The sequence below is a fragment of the Cyanistes caeruleus genome, chromosome 4 (assembly GCF_971803275.1).
Source record: "Cyanistes caeruleus chromosome 4, bCyaCae1.hap1.1, whole genome shotgun sequence".
NCBI classification, from domain to species: Eukaryota; Metazoa; Chordata; class Aves; order Passeriformes; family Paridae; genus Cyanistes; species Cyanistes caeruleus.
In genome coordinates, this window is record NC_141704.1 from 25,708,462 (window position 1) to 25,731,009 (window position 22,548).

The 22,548-nt window shown below is 37.9% G+C and overlaps 1 protein-coding gene across 1 annotated transcript in view; it reads left to right on the top strand.

The window, feature by feature from the left end:
• PPP1R3A (protein phosphatase 1 regulatory subunit 3A) overlaps window positions 1–21,113 on the top strand; it is a 34,238-nt gene extending 13,125 nt beyond the window's left edge. The window contains exons 2-4 of the mRNA XM_023930324.2: window positions 8,398–8,456; window positions 8,564–8,700; window positions 10,923–21,113. Of these exons, the coding sequence (XP_023786092.2) occupies window positions 8,398–8,456; window positions 8,564–8,700; window positions 10,923–13,412 (2,686 nt within the window). The 3' untranslated portion in view covers window positions 13,413–21,113. The remainder of the gene's footprint in view (window positions 1–8,397; window positions 8,457–8,563; window positions 8,701–10,922) is intronic.
• Window positions 21,114–22,548: the final 1,435 nt, after the last annotated feature.

A 22,548-nucleotide genomic window follows, 5' to 3' on the forward strand; every position in this document is an offset into this window, starting at 1 on the left:
GGCTTCTGTCCATAGCACCCAGGTGGTGGAACATAAACGTGTCTCACTGCATGCGTCTCTGCTGCAGATGTTTTGTGGCCACCCAGTTTTCAAGAGTCCTGGAACAGGAGGTGATCAGTGGTGAGGCCATTGGACACACCCCAAGCAGGCACTCTTCCATGTTAGAAATTTTCCAGAGAAGAAGTATATTTTCCCTCTTATGCCAGTGCATAGGCAGGTAATTCTCAGCCTCCTTGTCATCTCCAGACCACATTATGGAGCCTGGTGGTGCTGCAGCACAGCGAGGCAAGGCCCCAGGAGGCACAGAGGTGGGTTTGAGCCAGGGCTGTACCTCCTCTTCCTGAGCTCACCTGTGAATTCCCTGGCAGCACCAGGGCTTGAGACTAAGAACTGCATGTGATAATAAATTGTGAAATGGTTTTACTCTTAAACTATTGCTTCAAATGCTAAGAATACAGATATCAGTTTAAATCAGTAGGGAGACTTGTCCCTGTAGTGAGTTTTGAACTCAGCAATATGGAGGCATGGAATGGGTTTGTCTTTGCTCATTAGTTAGTTCATATATCCAGTCAGTGAGACAGAATAAAATTAACTATGGAGACACCATCACAAAATGAAGTCTACACTTTGAAGGTCCACATCAGGATCCTTGGTGGCTCCGGAACCAGAATGAAGCTTATGCTTTGACTTGCTTTTTTTATTTTATTTTATTTTTTTAATCTTTTTTTTAGTATCAAGGGGTTGGGTTTTTTTTCCTTCTTGCATTTTCCCCTCAGTGTGAATTGGTTTCGGAAATATTTTGTCACCTGTTCAACTGGCATTTTAGGACCAATACAAATACAGCAATATTTTAAAGCAAGCCAAATGTTACGGGGGTTGTATTAGTAAAAAAAATATCTTGAATTCTTATTCTTCTGAGCCTTACAAGCAATTGAATAGAACATTAGAGCTCTGCTTAGAACTTTACATGTACAAAACCTTTCTTATTCCTTTCCAAAATTCTTTTTTCCCGAGAAACTCATTCTTGTTTCATGTTTATGAATTTTGAATGATACTGCATACAATACTACTGAATCTTAGAATTGCATGTGGAAAACCCTTTCTCTAGTTTCTCTCCCAGGTCTTTGAGAAATTTTGCAGGCTTTTTACTTTTGATGTTTACATAAACATTTTAAAATAATTTATGCTGTTGCTTGTTTAAATGCAGTTATTTCCTTCTTTACTTCCTTCTGAAATTACATCTGCTGCTAATGATACAAAAATAACCAAACTAAGCTGCCTGCCTTTCCCTCCCCATATTCCCTTTCTCAGCTCCGTGGGGTTACAGTTCTGTGCAGAATTGCCTGTTTGCTCCAGTGACAGCTCAAACATGAGTACTTAACTGCACTAATTTACTTTTTGCTCTTCTGCTTCTCAGTAAAACACTGCTGACACATGTAACTACCTCATTTTAGGGATCTCACATGTTGTTTACATCCCAGTGGCATCATTCTGCTGCAAGGCTGGCTATTTTTGGCACTCGATCCAAAAGCACTAGTTATATTGAAGGCTGCTGCTATATGAGGTTACTCTTAGACTTAGAAATCTGTCCTGAAATTAAAATATAACTATGGTTTGGTTAGCAACTTCAGTCTTGCTAGCTCTTTTCATGAGGACATTTTAGCTTCACCTCAGCTTCAATTTCAATACGTTCTATTCTACCTTCAAGGTAGAATTTTGATTTGTTTTGAATCTACAGTAAAAATCAGAAGCATGAAAGAATCCACAAAACCTAAGACTATTTTTAAATAAAATAATGTTAAAAACTTTTTTCCCTTTTACATATTTTAACTAAATATTTAATACATTTACATTTAATACAGAAATACATACTTTGAATGCTTTAATAACCTCATACCTCTCTGAATTTCAGACTAAATAGTATTATCCCACATTTTCTTTTAAATATAGTATAAAATTGATCAGGATGCATTAATTTCAGAGTTTTTCAGGTACAATTCCATCTCTTTATACTCTGTAATCCAGCAATTTTAGCCTTTTTTCACATTTTTAGAAATAAATATCTTATGACTTAGTAAGATCCAGCATAAGTGGATATAGCACAGAACAAAGTACCAAGAATTATATAAATATACAGACACAACTTTAGCCAAATGTTGGTGTGTGAATTAAAATCATGACAAGCTATGATAAGTCCCACCCACTATGAAGAAATTTGTTACTCCTATCTATTGTCCCAAACCTATTTCAGGCAAGACCAAAGCATCTGCTGTTCCATAGTGAAAACTCCTGCAGGCGTAACTCTCAGGGCATACAGCTGCACAGGAGCGTTTGAAATAGGGCTGGGATTGTGACTGTGGGATCATGAAAGTCTCATTCCCTTGGGAAATGTGTTGCATAATCTCATTCACAAAAATATATTCCTGTTTCCACAGTGAGACCTTCTCAATTTCTTGTGTCTGATACTTGCACCGATAAACTACAGGATAAACGTTCCTAGTGCTTGCAGATCTTTTAAGTTTTCACAACAAATACTTTTGTGATCTCTTTATATTAATGCATTAACAGTCTTGCTGCCTTTTTTGTCTTTTGAATATTTAGCCCTTTGCTATATCAATAGAGGCAGTTTATTCCTCCTTTCACACTTTGTTGTGCTGAAAATAGAACTACTCAATCTGTCTCCTTGGTTAATGTAGAATTTTCATTCTGCCAGTCTTCCTCTAGTTCTCTTCTGAACATCTTTCAGGTTGAATCAGTCTTTCTTGGACATTATAGACAAACATTCTAGAGGAGCTCTTGTTGGTGCCTGGTGCCACAACATGAACATTTCGTGGAAATCTTTCATAGCTGGGACTACCTTCCCTGAGACATTACTGCTGAACTTGGTTTGCCTTTATATCACAGTGTCTGTTTCATCTCACACCAGTGGCTTGGAAATGGTTTCTGGCAAAAAAACTCCTCTGATTTTTCTTGTTCACCTGTTTCTTCCAACTTCTGAGGCCTAGTTTTGTGGCAGAAATTCTTTCTAGTCCCTAAATGTATAACCTGGCACTTTATAATTTTGAATTTCATCCCTTATCTATTATTCTGATCCTCCAGGCCACCGATTTCTTTCAATCCTCCTCTGTGTTGGTGATGTCTCCCAACTTCCTCTCTGCCACAGATTTAATTTAACTTTGACTTCTTGTGCTTTGGTCTGTAATAACATGACTGAGTAAGTCTGATTACATGGCTTGTCCTCTCCGATTCCCCAGCGACGCCTGCTAGCTCCACAGCCCAGCTCCTGGGACCCTGCTTGGCACCGAGCCCCTCTCCCACCGCCCAGCTCTGATGCTCATCTCCCTCTTCTCTCGTTTAATTAATAAATTTCCCATGTGGCTGCACAACAAATGCTTTAATGAAGTCCAGATAACTGATTTTTAGACAAGGGAAATATAGTAATCTTATCAAAGACAGATATTATCAGGTGAGTCTGGCATTTTTACGGCATTTTCCATTTATCTTTATTTCTTCTCTCATTTTTAAGTCTATTGTGAAAACTTTTTGAAGACACTTGGGCCTGTAGTTGCCTTGACACTATTTCTCTTCCTTTTCCTAAATATAGCTTCTACTTTTTCTACTCTTCTGATATTGTTACAGTATAGGGCCACTTGACTAGATCTGAATAGCAAAGGTTTTAAACCAATATGTGTTTGTCTCTGTTTGGTCTCTCATATTTGGGTCAGAGATTATATGCTTCTCTTAATTGGAGGATATTTAAACAAGTTCTGCTAGTATTATATTATATTATATTATATTATATTATATTATATTATATTTATTATATTATATTATATTATATTATATTATATTATATTATATTATATTATATTATATTATATTATATTATATTATATTATATTATATTATATTATATTATATTATATTAATATAGCATTCTGCTATATTATTTCTGGATGAAATAATATAATTTTCTAAATTGCTGTTCACATCAGTTATGTCCTGCAAGATTTATCTTCCTATAAGAATCTGCCCCACCACTAGCCCTGTGGTAGAAGAGTTTATGAGAAGTCTTTTGTTTGTGGTGTTATATATAGATTATCTCAAATTTTGATGAAGCCTCACTTCTAAAAAAAAATTCTTATTTAACTTAAAAGGGTTGGTTCAAAAGCCTTGACATATGTGAGTTTATTCCAACCCTTCATGAAGTCAAATAAAAATTGTTTATTGACTGATTTTTTTCTTCTCACTTAGACATTTTCTGTCTACTCTTCACATCTTTAGCTCCAGTTTAACATTTCCATCAAGTTTAACATTTCCTCTCTGGCATGCAAATTCCACATAACTTTGGGACTTCTGAACTCCTTCACATAATGTCAATCACAATTTCAGTCCTCTGGTTCCTACTAATTAACCCCTGAATTTCATATTTGTTCTTTCTAATGCAAAATTACAATGATAACCTGTTTTCAGTCCTGACTTATTTTTTTAACTCAATACAAGTGAATGATAATTTCATCAAGAATTAATCATATGAGCATAGGTTTTGGGGTTTTTAAATTCATAAGTTCCTGGTGTGCTTTATGAAGCTGTGTCCCATTCAGCTGAATGAGAAAAAACAACAGAGCTTCTGCAGGTTTACAGCTACTTATGCTGGAATGGAATTGTGTAATCTGACATAAAGGATTTTTTTCTAGCTTGCATCATTGTCAGAATACCTGGGTTACTTAAAAATAACAGTAAAGGCTTTTAACAGAATACAAATGTTGTGTCTCTCATCATATAGGGTATTTAGACCATGCCTCACAACAAAGTGCAATAATTAATTTCTGAAACAAACGCTTAATATTCTAATTTAAAAATATGCTCATGGAATTCTGATACTGTGCAAGGACATTTTCAGAGGAATATAGAGAAAATATAGAGAAAAAACTTATGAACTAGAGAAACACCTTCTAATTGCCTCTGTTTGATGAAGGGGCTAATTTTTATTTGCTTTAGGGAAGTATTTCAGTCCTTAGGATATAGAAATAAGTTTCAGATTGTTCAGTAGTTATACACACCCACAGCCTCAAAATATAATTTCTTAAATTGAAGTGGTGATTTAAATTACTATTGTTTTATGCTCCTTGTGATCCTCAAACACTGCAGTATCAATATCCTCAATTTAAGCCAATTTTAAATTTCCCCTGAGAATAATTATATGAGGACAGATATTTCTCATCTAAAATTAAATTAAGTAAAATAAATGTTACATTGACGTTCCCCATACTCAGGTATTTGCAGGACAGGTGTGCACAAATAATGGGCTATAAACCAGAAATCTTTATAAAATTAATTATTATTAATTTATAAATTTATAAATTAATTATAAAATTAAGTGTAATAGGCAAGAAATTATGCTACAAGCCCTGCAGTGTAGCTGTGAGGCTGTGTTATCATTGCCATTTTTTACCTGTATTGCTGTTGTGAAAAGAAACTTGTGGGCCAGGGCTCCATATGCTACTAGAACAAAAGTTAAGGAAAAATTCAGCTCTAATCACAGCAAAAGTAAAACTGAGGGGCTCAGATCACACATACATTGAGTGTTACAGTCCCAACCACTAAAAATCCATAACTACATTCCAGTCTGAATTTAAAGTTACAAGGTGAGAATCATGCTGCTTTAGATAATTTCCAAAGATGTAGGTTCCTTTTAGTCAGTCTCTTTCAGAGGTAAAGAAGCATCTCTGCAAGATATGTCACTCCACCTTACTCAAGATTCCCATGTTATAGGGAATGAATCTCCTTTTAGAAGTGATAATTACTCACCACTGATAATAGGGATTATATACAGGACTGTCTGAACACAGATGTTAGAACAATAAGGCTAGATAAGGTAACACTATCCTGGCACACACCCATAATTATCCATTTTGAAGCATCTTTTTTCCTGTACATTTAAAGGTTTATAAAATAGGTACTCATCCTTTGCATCCTTATTCAAACCCTGTGTGAATATTTTTACACTGAAAATTTCTTAATCGAAACAAAAAATATTCACTGCATAGGAAACACAGGAAATGGGGCAGATTTCAGTTTCTCCTTTCTCCAAGGTATGAAAACAAAGCTAAAGAGTAAGGATCCTGCTTGCACATCCAACTCCATTTGGAGCAGGCAAATCTGCCCTCCAGTTTTTCCCCAGATGTTCTCTGTTCTGGTAATCTGGGTATTTTTTGCATGAATGATGTGATTTATCACATGAGGGTGTGATAGAAGCTGAAAGTGGCACTGCTACTTGGATGCTACAGAATACAAATACAGGCGCTGTGAACTCTAGCTAGCAGTAGATTAGGCTAGATATAGGCATTAACAACTCCCCTTCTTCTGGGAATGCCTCTTGAATGAAAAACCTGTCAAACTCTTGTTCCTTTAAGAAGGAGACGAGAGTCCCATCTAGCAGCAAATGGTTCCATCCCTGCTTTCCAAGAGTTGTGGCATCCATATGGTTCAACACTGTAGGTAGTCAGCTCCTTTCAAAGAAACATAGACACTTTAGGATGCTCTTTTTTTCACCACTGGGAAGCAGTGGATGGTTTCCTGCTGGGCCATGTGGTTTTGGGATCATTGTTTTGGTGTGATGATTCTGTTCATGAGTTTTACATGTCTCGGCTCCTAATCTGGGGCTTTTGCAGACACCCTAATAACATCTAAATGTTTTGATGCATCTGTATCACGGTTAAACCCCAGCCTACACAGTGCCTAGATTTATGGGAGCAGGTGAGTGAAAAAGATGCAAAAGAGGAGAAGAAAACTGGGAACTAGACGTAACACTAAGCCAAGCCTTTGAACTGTAAAAAAACCCCAACAACAAACAAAAAGCAGCCACTCTCCCCAAACCCCTATGTATAAATAATAACCGCTAATAATTTACCTTAAAACCACCACAGATCTACCGAAAAAAGGTGAATCTGCCACCTTTTTCAGAATGAAATGCAGATTATAACAACTGCAGGCAGGGGAACATGCAACTCAGTGTGAGTGGAGGAGTGAAAAATACATGGAGGTTGTGCACATACCAGAATTCAAGAGTGACATGACATTCCTACACATTGCAGGAGTATTTACCATTATTGCAATTAATGGTGAAAAAGAATCACTGAAAGAGCATTAAATCTCGTGCTTCAAGGACAGCTTCTAGCAAAAAATGGCCAAAAGGCAATTTAAGAGGGCAGTGCAAATTACTCCAAGTATTTTCCTACAACAGCTCCACACCTTCCCCTGAAGTATCTGATAGTGACCAGTGTCAGAGATCAGATGCTAGACTGGCAAGAGTTTCTGTCTGCTTTAGTCTGGCAAACCCTATAAAGACTGGTTTTTAAAAAGTTGGTGACAGTACATGTCTACGTTCTTTTAATAGAGTATAAATTTAGCATCCTCCTTCTGAATTAAGCATTTAGGTGGCAGAGTTAATGTTATATCAATTCAAATGAAAGACACTAGGAGAAAATAGAAGGAGAAAAGATTAATATTTGAAAATTAGAAAGTAATTTTCAGTAACAGAGGTGGACGGCTGGTTGAAAATCACATAAATTAAGAACTACAGAAAAAAAAAATTGCTCCTCATAGAGGAGTCATTAGGAGTGATATAATAATTTACATTTTACATAAGTGACATTCTTTTAACAATTTTTTTCTTTTTCCACTAAAGGTTAGATCCCTATAAGCAGACAATTCCAACTGCTAGGACTTGGCAGTTCGATTGATATCAACTGATATTGATGAGGACTGCAGGCACTCAGCATCTCTCTGTAGGTGTTTTTTGTGATGAACCTGGCCTTTGTTTTCACAGGCAGCAAAGCAACAGAAAAAATTGCACTAGCTGAAGGAAGCAGAATTTGTTCCTGCTGGCCAGGCATAGTTTAGCAACAGGATTTATACTGTACACATGCAGGGAGAATCTTTTGATTTATTTCAGATAACAAAGATGCCTTTTTCCAGCCATCTCTGTAAACATACAAATATTTGAAAAATACAAGCAAGAGAGAGCCCTGGCCTCTCAAACACATATATCCTTCCAGACCCTTGCCTGACCCCAAAATTATGCTCTCCTGTCACTGACCCATCTAATCACCTTTGTGCTGCTTTCTCAGAAAAGGCCTGGGAAAACCCATCAGATTTGCAATGTAATCTGAAGCTCAACACATTCTCATTTTCTTGCCCAATTCTTTCTTATGACCAAGCCTTAATATCAGGTCACTCAAAAAGTGCTACATTTTATGTAGCTGTTATTTTCAGAATTTCAAACAGCGTTTAAAATGCTGTGTAATTAACTAGTAGTCTTCACATTTGAGTCTAAGGGGAATTAGAACAATATTTTTTGCAGAATAACACAAGAAGTTTCTTTTTGTTTAACAGAAAAGAAGAAATATTGGCAATGTCTGATGATGGCACATGGAATAACTCAAGGACTTCAGGTACAACACCCGGTTTAATTAGTTCTTCCTTACTGCACATGTTAATTAAAAATAGTATAACAACCAGCCTCATGGAAATGATTCAACTGGTTTTTTTAACTCTTCAGACACAAACATCCCAGAGATTGTTTATTCACAAGCAGAAGACAAAGACACCAAACTAGCTAATGAAAATAGAAAAGAGAAAAATGCAGAATACAACCAGGGTGATCACAAAGATGATGAAGAAGAATTAGAGTTGCTGGTAAGTGTTATACAATTATATCTACAGTATTAAATGATTTGAATCCATTTACGCTTCAAAGCTGGTGAAATGCCCCCTTTTAACAGAGCTGACTGATGTACTAATTTACAAATGTAAAGCCTTGGTCTGTACTTACACTGAATCTCTAACTGATTCAACAAAAGAAGGTGCTTTGATTTCGGTACAGTGCATCAACTTTTTCTGGTCTTAAATTAATGATGTCTCCCTTTTACTTCTTTACCAGAGGCTCTGAAAGACAGTTCTAAGGAATTAGAAGGGTGACATTTAAAAAAATCTCCCCTCTTAGTTTCTAAGATGGGAATATTTTTAAATATATGCTTTCTATTTGAAAAAATTTTATATTTGCATTACTGTTTACTTACGAGATTTTTGAAATTGTAACTATATGAGCATAAGTAAGAATATATATATATATTTTTATTAGGAGATTATTCTATATCAGTATTTTACATTATGTATTTTACAATGAATTTCACACTCAGTGAATATTCAATCTATTTGGATTTGTGTGCATGCGTGTGTGTGAGGTTTGCCTTGCATTTCTCAGTATGAAAGAAAAAATGGCAATAAATGAGACACGTACAGCAATCTATTATTCCCAGTGTCTGTTCTCAGCTCATATCATTTGGGTGCACAGATTCATAATCATAGATTATAACAGCTATCACCTGTGAAAATGCGAATGCTGAATCAGACAAGAGAGGAAGATGGGAACCGTTCTTTTTTTCTTGTTGATAGAGAGTAAAAATTCCTCTCACTTGAATATAAATTTTTCTTGTCTTTTACTTTAAAAAGTTGAAAATTGTTGCTTTTTGTGGGACCTTTCACTGCCTGAAAAGTCAACCTTTTGGTTCTTTTTTCTTTATGGTGAAATGTGCAAAGGAGGACCTCTAAAATCCCTTGTTGTTCTCAATCCACCCTTTTACAAAAAAAGAAGAGGATCAAATATAACCATTTGTTTATCAATTGCCAGACTTGTCCATACAATAAATGAAGGGGGAGCTATAATTTAGATGTTAATTTGCACTGTGCGCTCTTTAATGAATTAAACAATGAAGGCTTATAATACATGGAAATACAACCAAATCTTTGAAACACACAGGCATTGGCTCACAAGACAGCTGTGCAGTTGACAAGTAACATGAGCCTTATGTGAGAAGAAGGGGAAATCGTAAGATTTGCATATAATTATTGAGATCATGCAAATGTCAGTTATGAGGAGGGGAAAAAAACACAGGCATCTCACTGTTAAATCCTGACAGTTGGCATCACTGAAGAACTCAAATACACTTGAGCACTGGTTGGCAGAGGGTCATTAAAACAGAATTTGCAGAGACATTAGCTCCCTCACTTTTCTTTGAGTGACGTTTTACTATTAATAGTTTGCAGAGGCTTTGCAGAAAACATATTAATAAGAGAAACTGTAATGGGGGTATCTACAGCAAGTGCAAATGTATAAAGGGGTGCCCAAGAAGCTAGCCTCTAATTGATCAGCTAGTGCTATCAGTGTGACTCTGCTAAAGTGAGAAGAGAGTGCAATGACAAGCAGGCATAGCTGAATAATACAATATGATATTTGGAAGCTAGGAGGGAGAATGATTAGTTTCTGGCCTTTTACTTTGCTAATCTCATTTCCAACTCATGTCTTACCAGATTGTCTAAAAACAGTCTGGTTTGAAGCCTGTAAAATGGTCCCTGAGAGAAATGAAGCACAGATAATCCTTACAGTATTTGTCAGTGTGAAATGTGTCTTTGTTTTACTGGACAATACTGTACATTACCAGACACTGATGTACTGTATCAATGCCCTCGTTTAAGCACCATTCCTCCCCCCTCACCCCACAGCTTCCTCTCTCCAAATCTAGAATCAAATGTATAGAGAACAAATTAGCCTGCCTTTAAGGGAATATTCTCTTCAGATTTAATTTGTATAAAATCCACTAGCAGCTTACTGAACTCATGAATAAAGAGAGCGGGTTCTGAGCACTATTTTATTTCCTGCTCCTTTCAGCACCACCAGAAAGCTCATTACCTATGTTAAAAAATACATGCAATGCAAATTTTGCAAATGGTTTGAAACATGTTTCCATAAAAGCTTTGTTACTGAAAACAAAACTTTCTATAATGAAATCCTGCCTCCTTCATTTGGCATATTTTTGCAAAGCACTTTTTGATCATTCTTTTCTATTCTATTGTTTCAGTTAAATCAGCACTTCACAGGAGCTAGAGGTACCTCTTCCAGAGATGAAAGAAATTTATACACAACAGAACCAATTAATTTTCTAAGTGAAACTGAAAGATTGGTGAAAAAGCTAACCTGTATGGAAAGAAGCGGTGACTTGCACCCTGTGCCTATCAGATCCTCATCTGAAAACTCTTCACATGCTATAGGAGAAGAACTAAAAGATAAAGCTAAGTATTCTGTGAGAGATTATAATAATCAGCTAACAGGGAAGGAAGTCACTGCTGGCTCAGTAAACAGCTATGGGCGGTCTTTGGAACATACTGGTACCAGTGAAAGCCTTTTATTGGCAAAACATTTTCCTCTGACAAAGCAGAATGAGGCTATCAATTTTATGGCTACTGGCTCAAGCCAACAAGGAGAGAGGCACACAGATATTTCAAAAGGTGAAATAGATAGTGCCTCGGGAAATAAGATGATGGAGAGGTTATTCATCAGTGAGGATGCTGCTGGTACCTCAAAAGGGGCCTGTGAAACGAGACCAGAAACCATTTTGCCAGAGCATGATGAATCCGTGCAATTAAATGCATGCATAGCAAGGACGCTGGACGGTAACGCTAATCCAGCTCTGGAGCACCGGGCACCACAAACGTCTCACCAGACTTTGGATTCATTGTTGTCAGATGCTGACAGAAATGAAGGAAAAATCAAGATGATTGAAAGCAAAGTTCAGGTACATTTAAGAGGAGATTTATATGCCAGCGCTTTTGAACGTGCTGGTGTCTCAACAGATTCCACACAAAAAAAAGGAGTTGGTGAAATGTCAGAAAAGAACACTGATTTAGGGAAGCAGAAGAAAGTCGTTGAAGTGGCAGACTTGGCATCAATTGGTGAGGAGGAAGCATACAGGCCTTTCAAGTCATATGGGAAACACAATGCCAAAGCCCTGAACTCAGCACCTCTGCCAGCTGAGAACAACAAGCAGGCACCCAGGGCCACCAGCGTGGATGAAAGGCGACCTGAGAACACTCAGGAGCTCAGAGGATTCAGGAGGTTAAAAGACAGAGAGAGGTCAGATGACTCAAATAAAGGGAGACCCATTGGAAAGGAAAGTGAAGCAAACTTTGCAGAGCAGAGGTGGCAAGAAACGGGGAGTGAGGCTCTGTGGAGCGCGAGGGGGAGCATGGAACCACAGACCGTGACTTCCACAAAGGAATTGTTTGCCTGCCAGGAGGCAGAGAGTTGTGAAAAGTCTTCTGTCTCTGAGCAGGTTATTACAGAGAAAACAGAGGCAGGTACAGCTTATATAATTAAAACAACATCAGAAAGTGCTCCAGAAAAAATGCCTGGCAGTGAAAAAGCAGTAATTGTTAAGCTACCTCAAGAGACTGCACTAAGTGACAGGCCCACAGAGGAAAAGGAAACAGCGTTTGATACACGTGAAGGGAGAAATGATGGTTCACATTATGCTCTTTGTCAACTCAACACAGTGGGTGTATTATATGACACTGAATTTGAAAAGGAATCAGTTTTAGGTATTTATAATGCATGCGTACATGAAACACTGCAAGGAGAAACGACGCCTGTATGCAATAGCAGGGAAAAATGTGCCAGAGCACAACCAGATAATATTCTACCTGTAGGAGAAGCAGTAAAGGCTTCTGCTACAGGAGAGAAAGATTTGCAGGAGGGTTTATGTTCAGAAGTACCTGAAAGCCCCCTGAGCACTCAGAAGCATCTATTCCTTGAGAAAGCAGAAGAGCTCTACAGGGAAGAAAGCCATGGTGATACGCTTTCCTGTTTGTGTTCTAAAGCTGAAACAAAAATGCCACCTTCTGGTACAAATACTGTGCCTACTTACAGTTATAAAAGCTCTTCAGTGGCATCTTCAGAAGGGCCCACTGTGGAAAGAGGCAGGGAGCACCTGCATAGACACTTTGAATCCAAAGTCATTGAGAAGGTAGCTGCTGAGTCAGGGTACAATTTAAATCTAACAGATGAAATTACATGTATTAAAAAAATCTGCTCTCCTGAAGTTGAGAAAGAAGAAGTACCTTCCACTTCAGACACAGCAAGTTTTGGAGAAGGAAGAGGAAGGAATACAGGTCAATTTTTTCATCAAGCAGAGCTCCAGCAAGAGAAGTCATGGAGGCCAGAGGCTTTCATTAGTAAGCCTACCAAAGAAAATGGAAGAACAGACTCTCAAGCTGACCATTTAATAACCGAAGGGAAAACACTAAACTGGCTTAATGACTCACAGAAAGAAAGCCAATACACTCCTGATTCTGCAGATACTTCTAACCAGAAGAGTGAAGCACTTAAGTTACCTAGTGAGTCTCCAGGTCTAAAACATACTGCTTTCAAAATATTTTATTTCTTCTTGTTTCTTCTATTTGCTGCAACACTCTACCACTATGATTTGATGGTCTGCCTTGCACTCTACCTGTTCTCCTTGTATTGGCTATACCACGAAGGAAGACGAAACAAGGAGTCTGTCAAGAAGGAATAACAGACTGTCAGCTGTGCTCAGGATCCATGGTCAATAACCTCCAATTCCACCACAGCATTTTCACTGTTAAAGAGTTTAGTCTTTGCTAGAACCAAAGCAAGATTTCCACAGCAGCATCTTTTACTAAGAGATCACATATGAAGTTGAGCCTTCATATAAGTAATTAAACTATGCAGGACCATTATGTTTGGATCATTAAATACCTATATGAAGATGAGTTCTGAAGCACGTCAAGTTAAAATGAAGTACAGCTGTTGCTTCTTAGCAGGATATGAAGAAGCAATGTTTCATGTCTCCATAGTACTTAAGCCCACCATTTACTTGCTTTAATTTCTTTTGCATCAAAGCTTCGTATTTTTCTGGGAAATTTTTTCCTAAGATTCTGTGTGGTACATAACAACACAAGGAACAATATAAAACCTAAGTCAGTATTTTGGTGCTGACATTGCAGTTGATAATCTGCTAGTGTAATTAGCCAATGCTCTAAGCAATGCATCTGTTGACAGTTTAATGCATTTTTCCAAATTTTTATTTCATTATTTTGACTTAGAGCTTCAGCAGTATCCCTGTTTGAAAAGTGTAAGGCTTTGACTTCAATAACATCATGTAACTTCCAGGATATAACTGTGTAGCAGAATAGATGTGCTGTTTCCACCCTGTAAAGATTGAAGGTCACAGCCACAGGCCTCTTACTGATCACTCACATGCACAAAAATTTTTTGGGTTTTGCAAATGAGGACTGAGTAACAGGACTGAGAATTTCACTGAAGTGTTATTCTGGGCAAAGCCTTTAAGTGACATTTTTCATCAGAATTGCTTGAGCATACCTACAAAGCATTAAATAAATGTTACAAAGGGATGCTATAACTGTGTGGAGCATGTCTGAATTAGATTTACTGCTTTTTTCCCTATGGCTTGCAATCTAGAGCTAAAAAAACACCGAGAGAGAGCACTGAGCATGACCCTGTGGTTCAGGGAGGCTGTTTTGTCTGGTTTGGGTAAGGCAGAAAAGACTGCAGGGCAGTCAGAATCTGCCCTAAGGAGAGCCCAAATTGACCCTGTGCAGCAGTTCTGTGGGGTAGACACGTGGGCAGCTTTGCTGCATGGTGTCCCACACTGCAGGTGTCCCACACAAGATCAAGCCCAAATTTTGTCCAGAAGGAAAAGAATGGACAGGTTATGATGCTCTTCAGCCATTTCCCAGAGGATGTTCAGAGATGCTATCACAGGTAGGATATTAAAAGAAGCACCAAGACTGCATAATGTCTCTGAAGCCATAGAAATTAAGAAGGTAAAAAAGTTGTTTTAAAGCTCTGTTTGTTTCACTGTCCTTACTACCACTGTGAAATACCATAACTGAAAGTCTTGGTTGCATATCTGACTGGTTATGTAATAGTATAATTATTTAGTTGTTAGCTTAGCTCTGGAATAAATGTTTTGAAGTCTATGTAAAACTTATTGACATATTTCAGGATGATATGAAACTCTGTTACAGGAGGCACCTTGGCATTCCTGTTCTGCAGGAATGTAAAACCTTGGAACATTTTCACTTAGCAGTGCATTCAGTGGGGTAAGCAAGTATGTGTGTGATCTATTGCTAATAGGTGTTTTGGTGGCTGGATACCTTGAAGACTTCTGACAGCAATCCATGAATGAGTTATAGTGATGGACTAGAGGCATTAAGGAGCTACCCCAAGGGCTGTGTCCAGATGTTCAAAGGTATATATGAGGAAAATATTCATTGAGATAAAGAAATTTATTCAATAGGCATTAGGAGATGAATCCAATAAAAAGCTTAGGCTTAGACTTAAAGCAGGATTGAAGTTAAATCAGTGTAAGTCCAAAGTAATGATTGCAGACCTTCCTTTATTTGGAGACAACAAATGCTGAAAGAACCTATCCTTTTCATGATGTTTATACATCTCCAAAAAGCACAACCTTGCCTTACTTCTGGTGGTTTACCTCCTGCAGTGTGACAAGTCCCTGGTCTAAGTGGATCAGATTTTCAGCTTCACTGGGATAGAGACATCAGGTATTGCTTTACTTCATAGTATGGTGAAAACTCTGAAATAACACCTAATATACTCTGAAAGAATCAAGGTCCTCAGACAGAGGTATAAAAAGTGAAGAAAGCCTCCTGTACCTGTCCTGCTGAAAGTCTCACAAGGCCAGATTCCTCAAGTGAGAGAAATCAAAGACATTGGGCACATTTCAATCTTACAATTAAAACAACCATGGCAGAAAGTAAAATCTTTAGATTCAGTCAGCAGTTAAAAGCCCCAACAATCTAATTTACCACATAGCTTTTTAAAGCAAAATTCATAAACTTCAGAGCAAGGACCAAAGTCCAGGTTCCTGACTGGTTAGGTAAGATCTCTACAAACTAAGTCACAGGATTCAAACCCATGTTTGAATATCTTCAGCTTTACCAAACCTCAGCCTTTCATCCAGCAGAATGTACTGTTGGAGTAGTAGTATTATGAGGAGTATTATTATGAGGAGGACTGTGCTCACTGGAGTTTGGCAGTACCGCTGTACATTGATGGTTTCCTACTTTCTCAGCTGAATAAAACTTAAAATGGTTCTCTGCACAGAACAATAGATTTTTTTTTTTACCATTTGAGGCTAGAGACTCATTTGATGCTCCCATCACAGGAGTTTTCTTTTCCCAGAACCTGTCCATTTTTAAGAGAGGTGTTAATCTGACACAGTCTAAATCCCCAAGCACCTGAGACAGCTAAAGAACTTTAAATGTCTTGGGCACATGTCTTGTTTTAAGCAGAGCTGAATGGTTCAGTCACCATGGAAGTATAAAAGCCTGGTTGTGTTTTTCTATTGAATCTTGGGGTTTCTAAGCAGTGTGCAGTTTAAGAATCCTTTAGCTCCTTCTCACAGAAGCACAGACATCTCTGAACCATAGTAGAGCCATACATTTGTGTGGTAGTTGTCTCTATGTAATCTGCAAGGTGAAAATTTTGTTTCTTATGCATTTCAGCCCATAATATTTGGTTCATTGTCAAAGGCTCAGCTCAGCTGATTAAAGAGCAAGAAAAGGGTTAGAGATGATTGATGGACCCAGGACCATAGGTGGAGGAAAGTCAATGAATTGAATCAGTCTCTGGACAACAGAAAAATGTTACACAGAGCTCAGTAGAGTCAATATGACCTGCAAAAAAATTGTAAGGGATAAATAGAGAGGATCTATTAATACAGACAATCATGAAAAATTAGTGGGTTTTTCATATGTGTCATATTTTAAACAATTCCTAAATATCAGCTAACATTTAGCTAAATTACTTCAATCTCTACAGAAAGTGTGCTTTAAACAGCTGTATTCCTGTATTCAACAGGTTAAACATCTGAGTTTGCCATTTTAACACGTACAGTCATCCAGAGTTGGAATTTAGGGTAAATATTTGAGTGTTAGGATAAGCATATTTCATCTACATTCAAGTGGAATACTGTTAGCATTTCTCAGATTTGGATTGGGATTTTATGTTCTATATTTAAAATATTTAATCAGCATATCGTACTTTATGATTGCAAAACAGGACTCAAGACTGATCTGTGAGCACAGGTGCCCGAACTTTAAAATATGTATGTGCTTAAAACAACAAAGCAAGTAATTTTATCTTCTTTTATTTATCATTTGATAAGCGATCTTTTAAAAATCTTCTTACTTTTGTTTCTAGTATAAAAGAAACACCTTTATAACATTGGCAAAGTATTGGGCTTTTCTTACTTCAGGGAATAAGTGGTGAGTTGTGCTCTTGCAGTGATTCATATTTAGCTTGCCTACAAGGCAACAGTAACATATTTCTAGTTAATACTTTAATTTCTAATAGATTCTAGTTATTTCTTACAGAAAGAAGGTGTGATCCTAGATGGTAGGGTAATCCTGTGGTCACAAAGGGTTTGACTCTGGTACAATATAGTGATCAAAAATAATATAATTTAAAAAGGCTTCCTTGCATTATTGCAAGGTATATGAGGTGTATCTACATTCCATACCATGGCAAGTATGTCCCATGGCTATTATCCAAGCTGCACATGTAACAAATAAATTAATTTTTATATTGTGGCATGTCTAATCTGTTGAATTGGCTTAAATATAAATTCAGGGCAGAAGAGAAGAATTTCTGCATTCAGATATCTTGCTAGGAGGTAGTCAGAACAAGCTACATCATTAATGACTTGTTGTTGCTAATTGCTTGCTGGTTCTTATCCATCAGTGACTTTTGGCTCAACAGAGGATAAGCTCTGAAACAAGATACAGCCTTTAAAGGCCTAGTTAATATTGGAAATTAAAAAATAAAGAGGACAGAATATGAACTAGATCCCTAAAGGAAGGTTAATATGATGATGTTCTGAGTCACTATACTAAATTTTATATGCCAAATAATATATACACCCCTGAATAAAACACCTGAACTCTCTAGTCATTGAACATATGAATGAGAATCAAAACAGACAATGTGTTAAATATGGAACTGTCAAATTTTTCTAATAAAAACCCCTGATGGCAGAGTTAGGTCTTACACCCTTGCCCTGCCAGTTACTGCTGGGCAGGGACATGCTTTTTTCAGGTCAGGTTCCATATTCTGCAGCCCTCTTGTGCACTGAAGTACCTAAACAGCTGCCTTCAGGAACAGGATACTCTGCAGAAAACAAACCTAGAGTTTTGGGACAAGAGAAAGTTTAACCCCTTAAGCCATAGATTAGAGGGATATTTGATATAAACTTTGTTCCAAGAATAACTCGTGCATCTTATGTGAAATTCTATTTAGATAAAATACAAAACCAATACCAAGACCTTTACATCTCCTCAGTGAGGTCTACTTCTTAGACTATAAATTTACTTTTCCAGGCTTACATCAGTGCCTCATGAATCAGGAGTGGAGAACTGTTCTAGCCATGAACTGTGAATTTCTCTCTTAGACCTATAAAGGTGCTTAAATCCCAGCACAGTTCCACTTCAGGAAATCATGTCCTTTTGTGACTCCCAGCTGGGCTTGCTAAGACTTGCAGCTCTTCTGAGAGCACTGTCTGCAAAGGAGACCTAGAGCTATATGGATAATGACAGGACTCAGAACGTCTTTCTGATCTAGAAGGTCTTGATGCTGCTGGGGATTCAGAATTCAGGTAGGTGTCAAGGGAGATTTTTTGACCAAAACTACACATGCCTGAGTGAGGACAGTATTTGTCAAAAATATAAGGAGATTGAAGGGAACAGATAATTTCTGAGTTCAGAGTAGGTATGAACCAGGTGAGCTGAGCTGTTTAACAAGTGTGATATGTGTGATTTGGTGGTACATGAGATATGTGTGTTCATGTGTATGTGGGTGGCTCTAGGAAAAGGGAATGGGAAGGTGAGAACTAGATTCCATAGAAGAATGGAAAAGAAATAGTAAACAGAATGTCTAATTGGAAAGTTTTCTCTAGAGATGTGAAAGTTTACTAAGTTCTGAGTAGTTGGACAGACAACACAAATATGGTATTAGCTATATAAAGTATAAAAATTAAAATACATGCTAACTTCTTTTTGTAACTTATCAACTGCCACTTAATGGAATTATAGTGGAGCATATCATGCCCTTGACCTTAATATTCAGTGATTCAAGATTAGAGCATTGCTCTGAGGACTAGAAACACAGCCTCCTTCTCAGGACGTTCCAACCCTCCAGGGGGACAGCCTCAGGCTGGAGCCACAAACCTGCCTCATGTCTGTTTATGCAGGTCAGTCCCCAATGACATGAAGCTATGTGTGTCAGGAGAAAACAAGAGTATGTGTCAGACAGTGCTTATTAGTGCAGAAATATAAAACTATCTGAAAATAGTGAAGCTCCCACAATCCCTGTGTTGTCTGGTATAGTTCAGAGCCATGTAGGAGCTTCTTTGATTTTCTAGTAGCATACATGGCTGCAGGAGGACATTTAGATTCCTAAGGACTACAGGGCAGGAGCATGTCTTGAATATATGTGATGACAGGGAGATCATAGAGCACACAGGCTCATTTAAGCCACCACACAAGCTATATCTCTGTGGAAATTTCTGATCCTCTCTACCAGTGATCTTTCTGGGGCTGCTAGCTGCTTGTGCTCCTGGCACTACCTTCTCCACTGAAGGACAGAAGGCAGCTCCATACTGCAGATTTTCCAGTGTCCCTGAAGGGGAAGTGAGTACTTCTGAGGAAAAGACAAAAGTTACCTTATTAAGTAAGTCCCCTTTATTAGGGAGGAATCCTTTCTGCTTCTAGGGCAGCCATGGACAATTAGGAGTGGCCTGAACTCTTTAAAAACAAAAAACAATGATTGGCTCGGGGGAAAGTTCCGATTAAGCTCCTCAGAAACTCCTTATTTATTCATACAAGCTATTTACCTGTCTGTCCCTCTGTGCTATGAATGTACCAAGATCCCTGACTGATAAAGGACAAGAGCAGGAGGCCTCTTGTGTAGGTTTCAGACCTCCTTGAATGGTCTTGGCTGTTGAATGGTCTTGGGGCAGTTAGGCACACTAAGCAAGGCCTATGGGAAATGTCTCAGCAATCACCAGTCTTGGCCTGTACCCATCTTAATTTCATGTTTTGGGAGACAGAAGTAAGGCTTTTATAAGAGCTTTATAAGATTAGGTGTGAAAGGGAAATACTGCTTGATAAATTACTGGTTTATCAAGCAGTTTTATAAAAAATTGTGACATAATTTTAGTGTCTAATCCCTCTGTATAATGCAGCATTTTTGTAGAATTATGGCAGAATTACTAATAAAGCTTATAGAGTAGAGGAAAGAATGGAAGATAAAATTAGCAGGAAAAGAGAGGGAGAAAGCAAGGAAGCAAGCAAGCAGGCATGTGCTGCACTGGTCCATAGCAGAGAAGAGATTTATAAATGGGAAAATTATCTTTTTCTAAGTTCAGGTTGAGTTTGTGATTAACCACTGTTCTTTAAGCCATGCTGCACTCCAGACAAGAGCACAAACACAGACAAGTCTTTTTATTTTCCCACCTTGTATTTTAGTAACAAAAAAAAAAATCATCAGTATTAGAAAGCCAGTTAATAAAGGCTTTGTTCCTGGGGGCAGAGGCAATTCTTCTGTTAACCTTGCAGGTGAGGTGGGCAGGCTGCTGTAAAGGCAGTGTTTGGATGGTGTGGCCAGGATGTGCTCACAGCCTGCTTTGCTGGGACTCGGCTCTGTGCGTTTCACATACACCCACTCATGTGGCCATTAGCAACCACTTGAACTACCTGTGTCCTTGCCTTCTATCTTATGCTTAGTGTGCATGGTAAACTGCATGTACAGCAATTCACTGTGCTAGTCATTACATGATATATAATTTGGTATAAAGAAATGTTTAAATAAATTGTTATTTTGAAATTATCAAACATTGGAAGACATACAGTGTAAGAAACTCAACACGATCAACTGCAGCTGTGACCTTTTAGACTAACTGATCTGAACAGACTTACACCTGCAGCTGTACATCATCCTTTAACATAAACATATCAAGTGAGAAGCAAACATGGTGTTTTTTATAAGGTGTGTTTTCTGATACAGCATAAAGTAATAGCATGACTTGCTATGTACTTTCCTTTTAATTCTGAAAAAGTCAAGAATTTATACATTCAATAAAAATTGATTTTAAATTAGATTAATGACAACTGCAATCTCATTAATTGTATTTTTAATAAACCAATGCTGAACTGTGTTCAATTGCGTGGATACAAAGTGACATTTTCTGCTATGCACTAGATATCACAATTTTCATGTTTGTTCCATGAGATATTCACATTGCTGTGGGCAGGTTTTCTTCGCAGTCCATAGGGCTTGAAGCAGGTGCCCATCAGCTGGGAGTGCAGCCCAGAGCTCTCAGTGCATGAGAAGAGACAGTATTTTGGAAGAAAGTTTCATGGTAGTCTAAATTAAATTAGTAACAAAAACTTGCATCTAGATTTCAATACTTATCATGTCTCTTTCTTGACCTTATTTGCCTCTTGTCTGGCATCACAGCTATAATTAAGACAACTTCTTTTTCAGATGCCCAGTTGGTGAAAGATGGCTGGGGATACAATTAGAAGAAACCAAGTTTTATTCATATCCTAATGTAAATTATAATGGTATAGAAATTATAAAATACAGTTGCTGGTCCCAGGATGGAATGAAGTTGGCATATTCAAATCCTATTCCCTGATGATTCCCCACACCAAAATCTGCAACCATAGCATCTGCTAAGGGGGATGGGATGGAATGGAATGGAATGGAATGGAATGGAATGGAATGGAATGGAATGGAATGGAATGGAATGGAATGTGGTGCAGAATGGAGAGAGCCATTGACCAGACTCTGTTGGAATCCTCACAGGGAGATATTTTGCAGCTGAGAAGCTGCATACACCTGCCAACCAGGGGAGATGGGAGATGTCTTGCTGTTGAGCCAACAACTGTGGCAAAATCACTCTCCTTAGATTATACCCTAATTGTAATCTTAACACACACCTTTATCCCAAAATTACCCACCTCCAAGGTATGACCACCTTCACTGGCCATTCACGCTGTACTCTTTTTGACTGTATCTTTAAAAGTGAAGTGAGAGAATTTTACACCCATCAGTAAACAAAGAATTTATTAATAAAGTCACTCAAGCTCCACTAAACATAAAGAAATATAAGTAAGTTGAAAACAGGGGGGAAAGCAGGAAAGAGTCCATTGCAACTGCTGAGATCAGTCAATGGGCTTAACCTCTCTTCGCCCTTATAGGGATACCTATTGGCATCCCTACCCATGCTAAATAATTTTATTGGACCTTTTCTGTGTATTGCTTTGAATACATTTTTGCAGTCAGCTACTATCACTGACAGTCCTCGAACCTTAACCTGCCACAATTTTACATTAATTAAGGATGTTACTCCATTAGTGTGAGTCTTTCACGAGCACTGTACAGCTGCTGGCAGTGGGTTATACTCAAATAAAGAGGAAGACCCACTGAGGGGGCATAAAGTGGAAAGACTTGCTGAGGGGTCTCCCTTATGTTGTTGGTGTGTTTACCTAAGCCACTCAAATCACCCTCTGATCCAGCAGGACTGCTCAATGAGGAGTCCCCCTAACAGAATGCTGACAATCTGGTTGGGCACAAAGGTCTTGCCT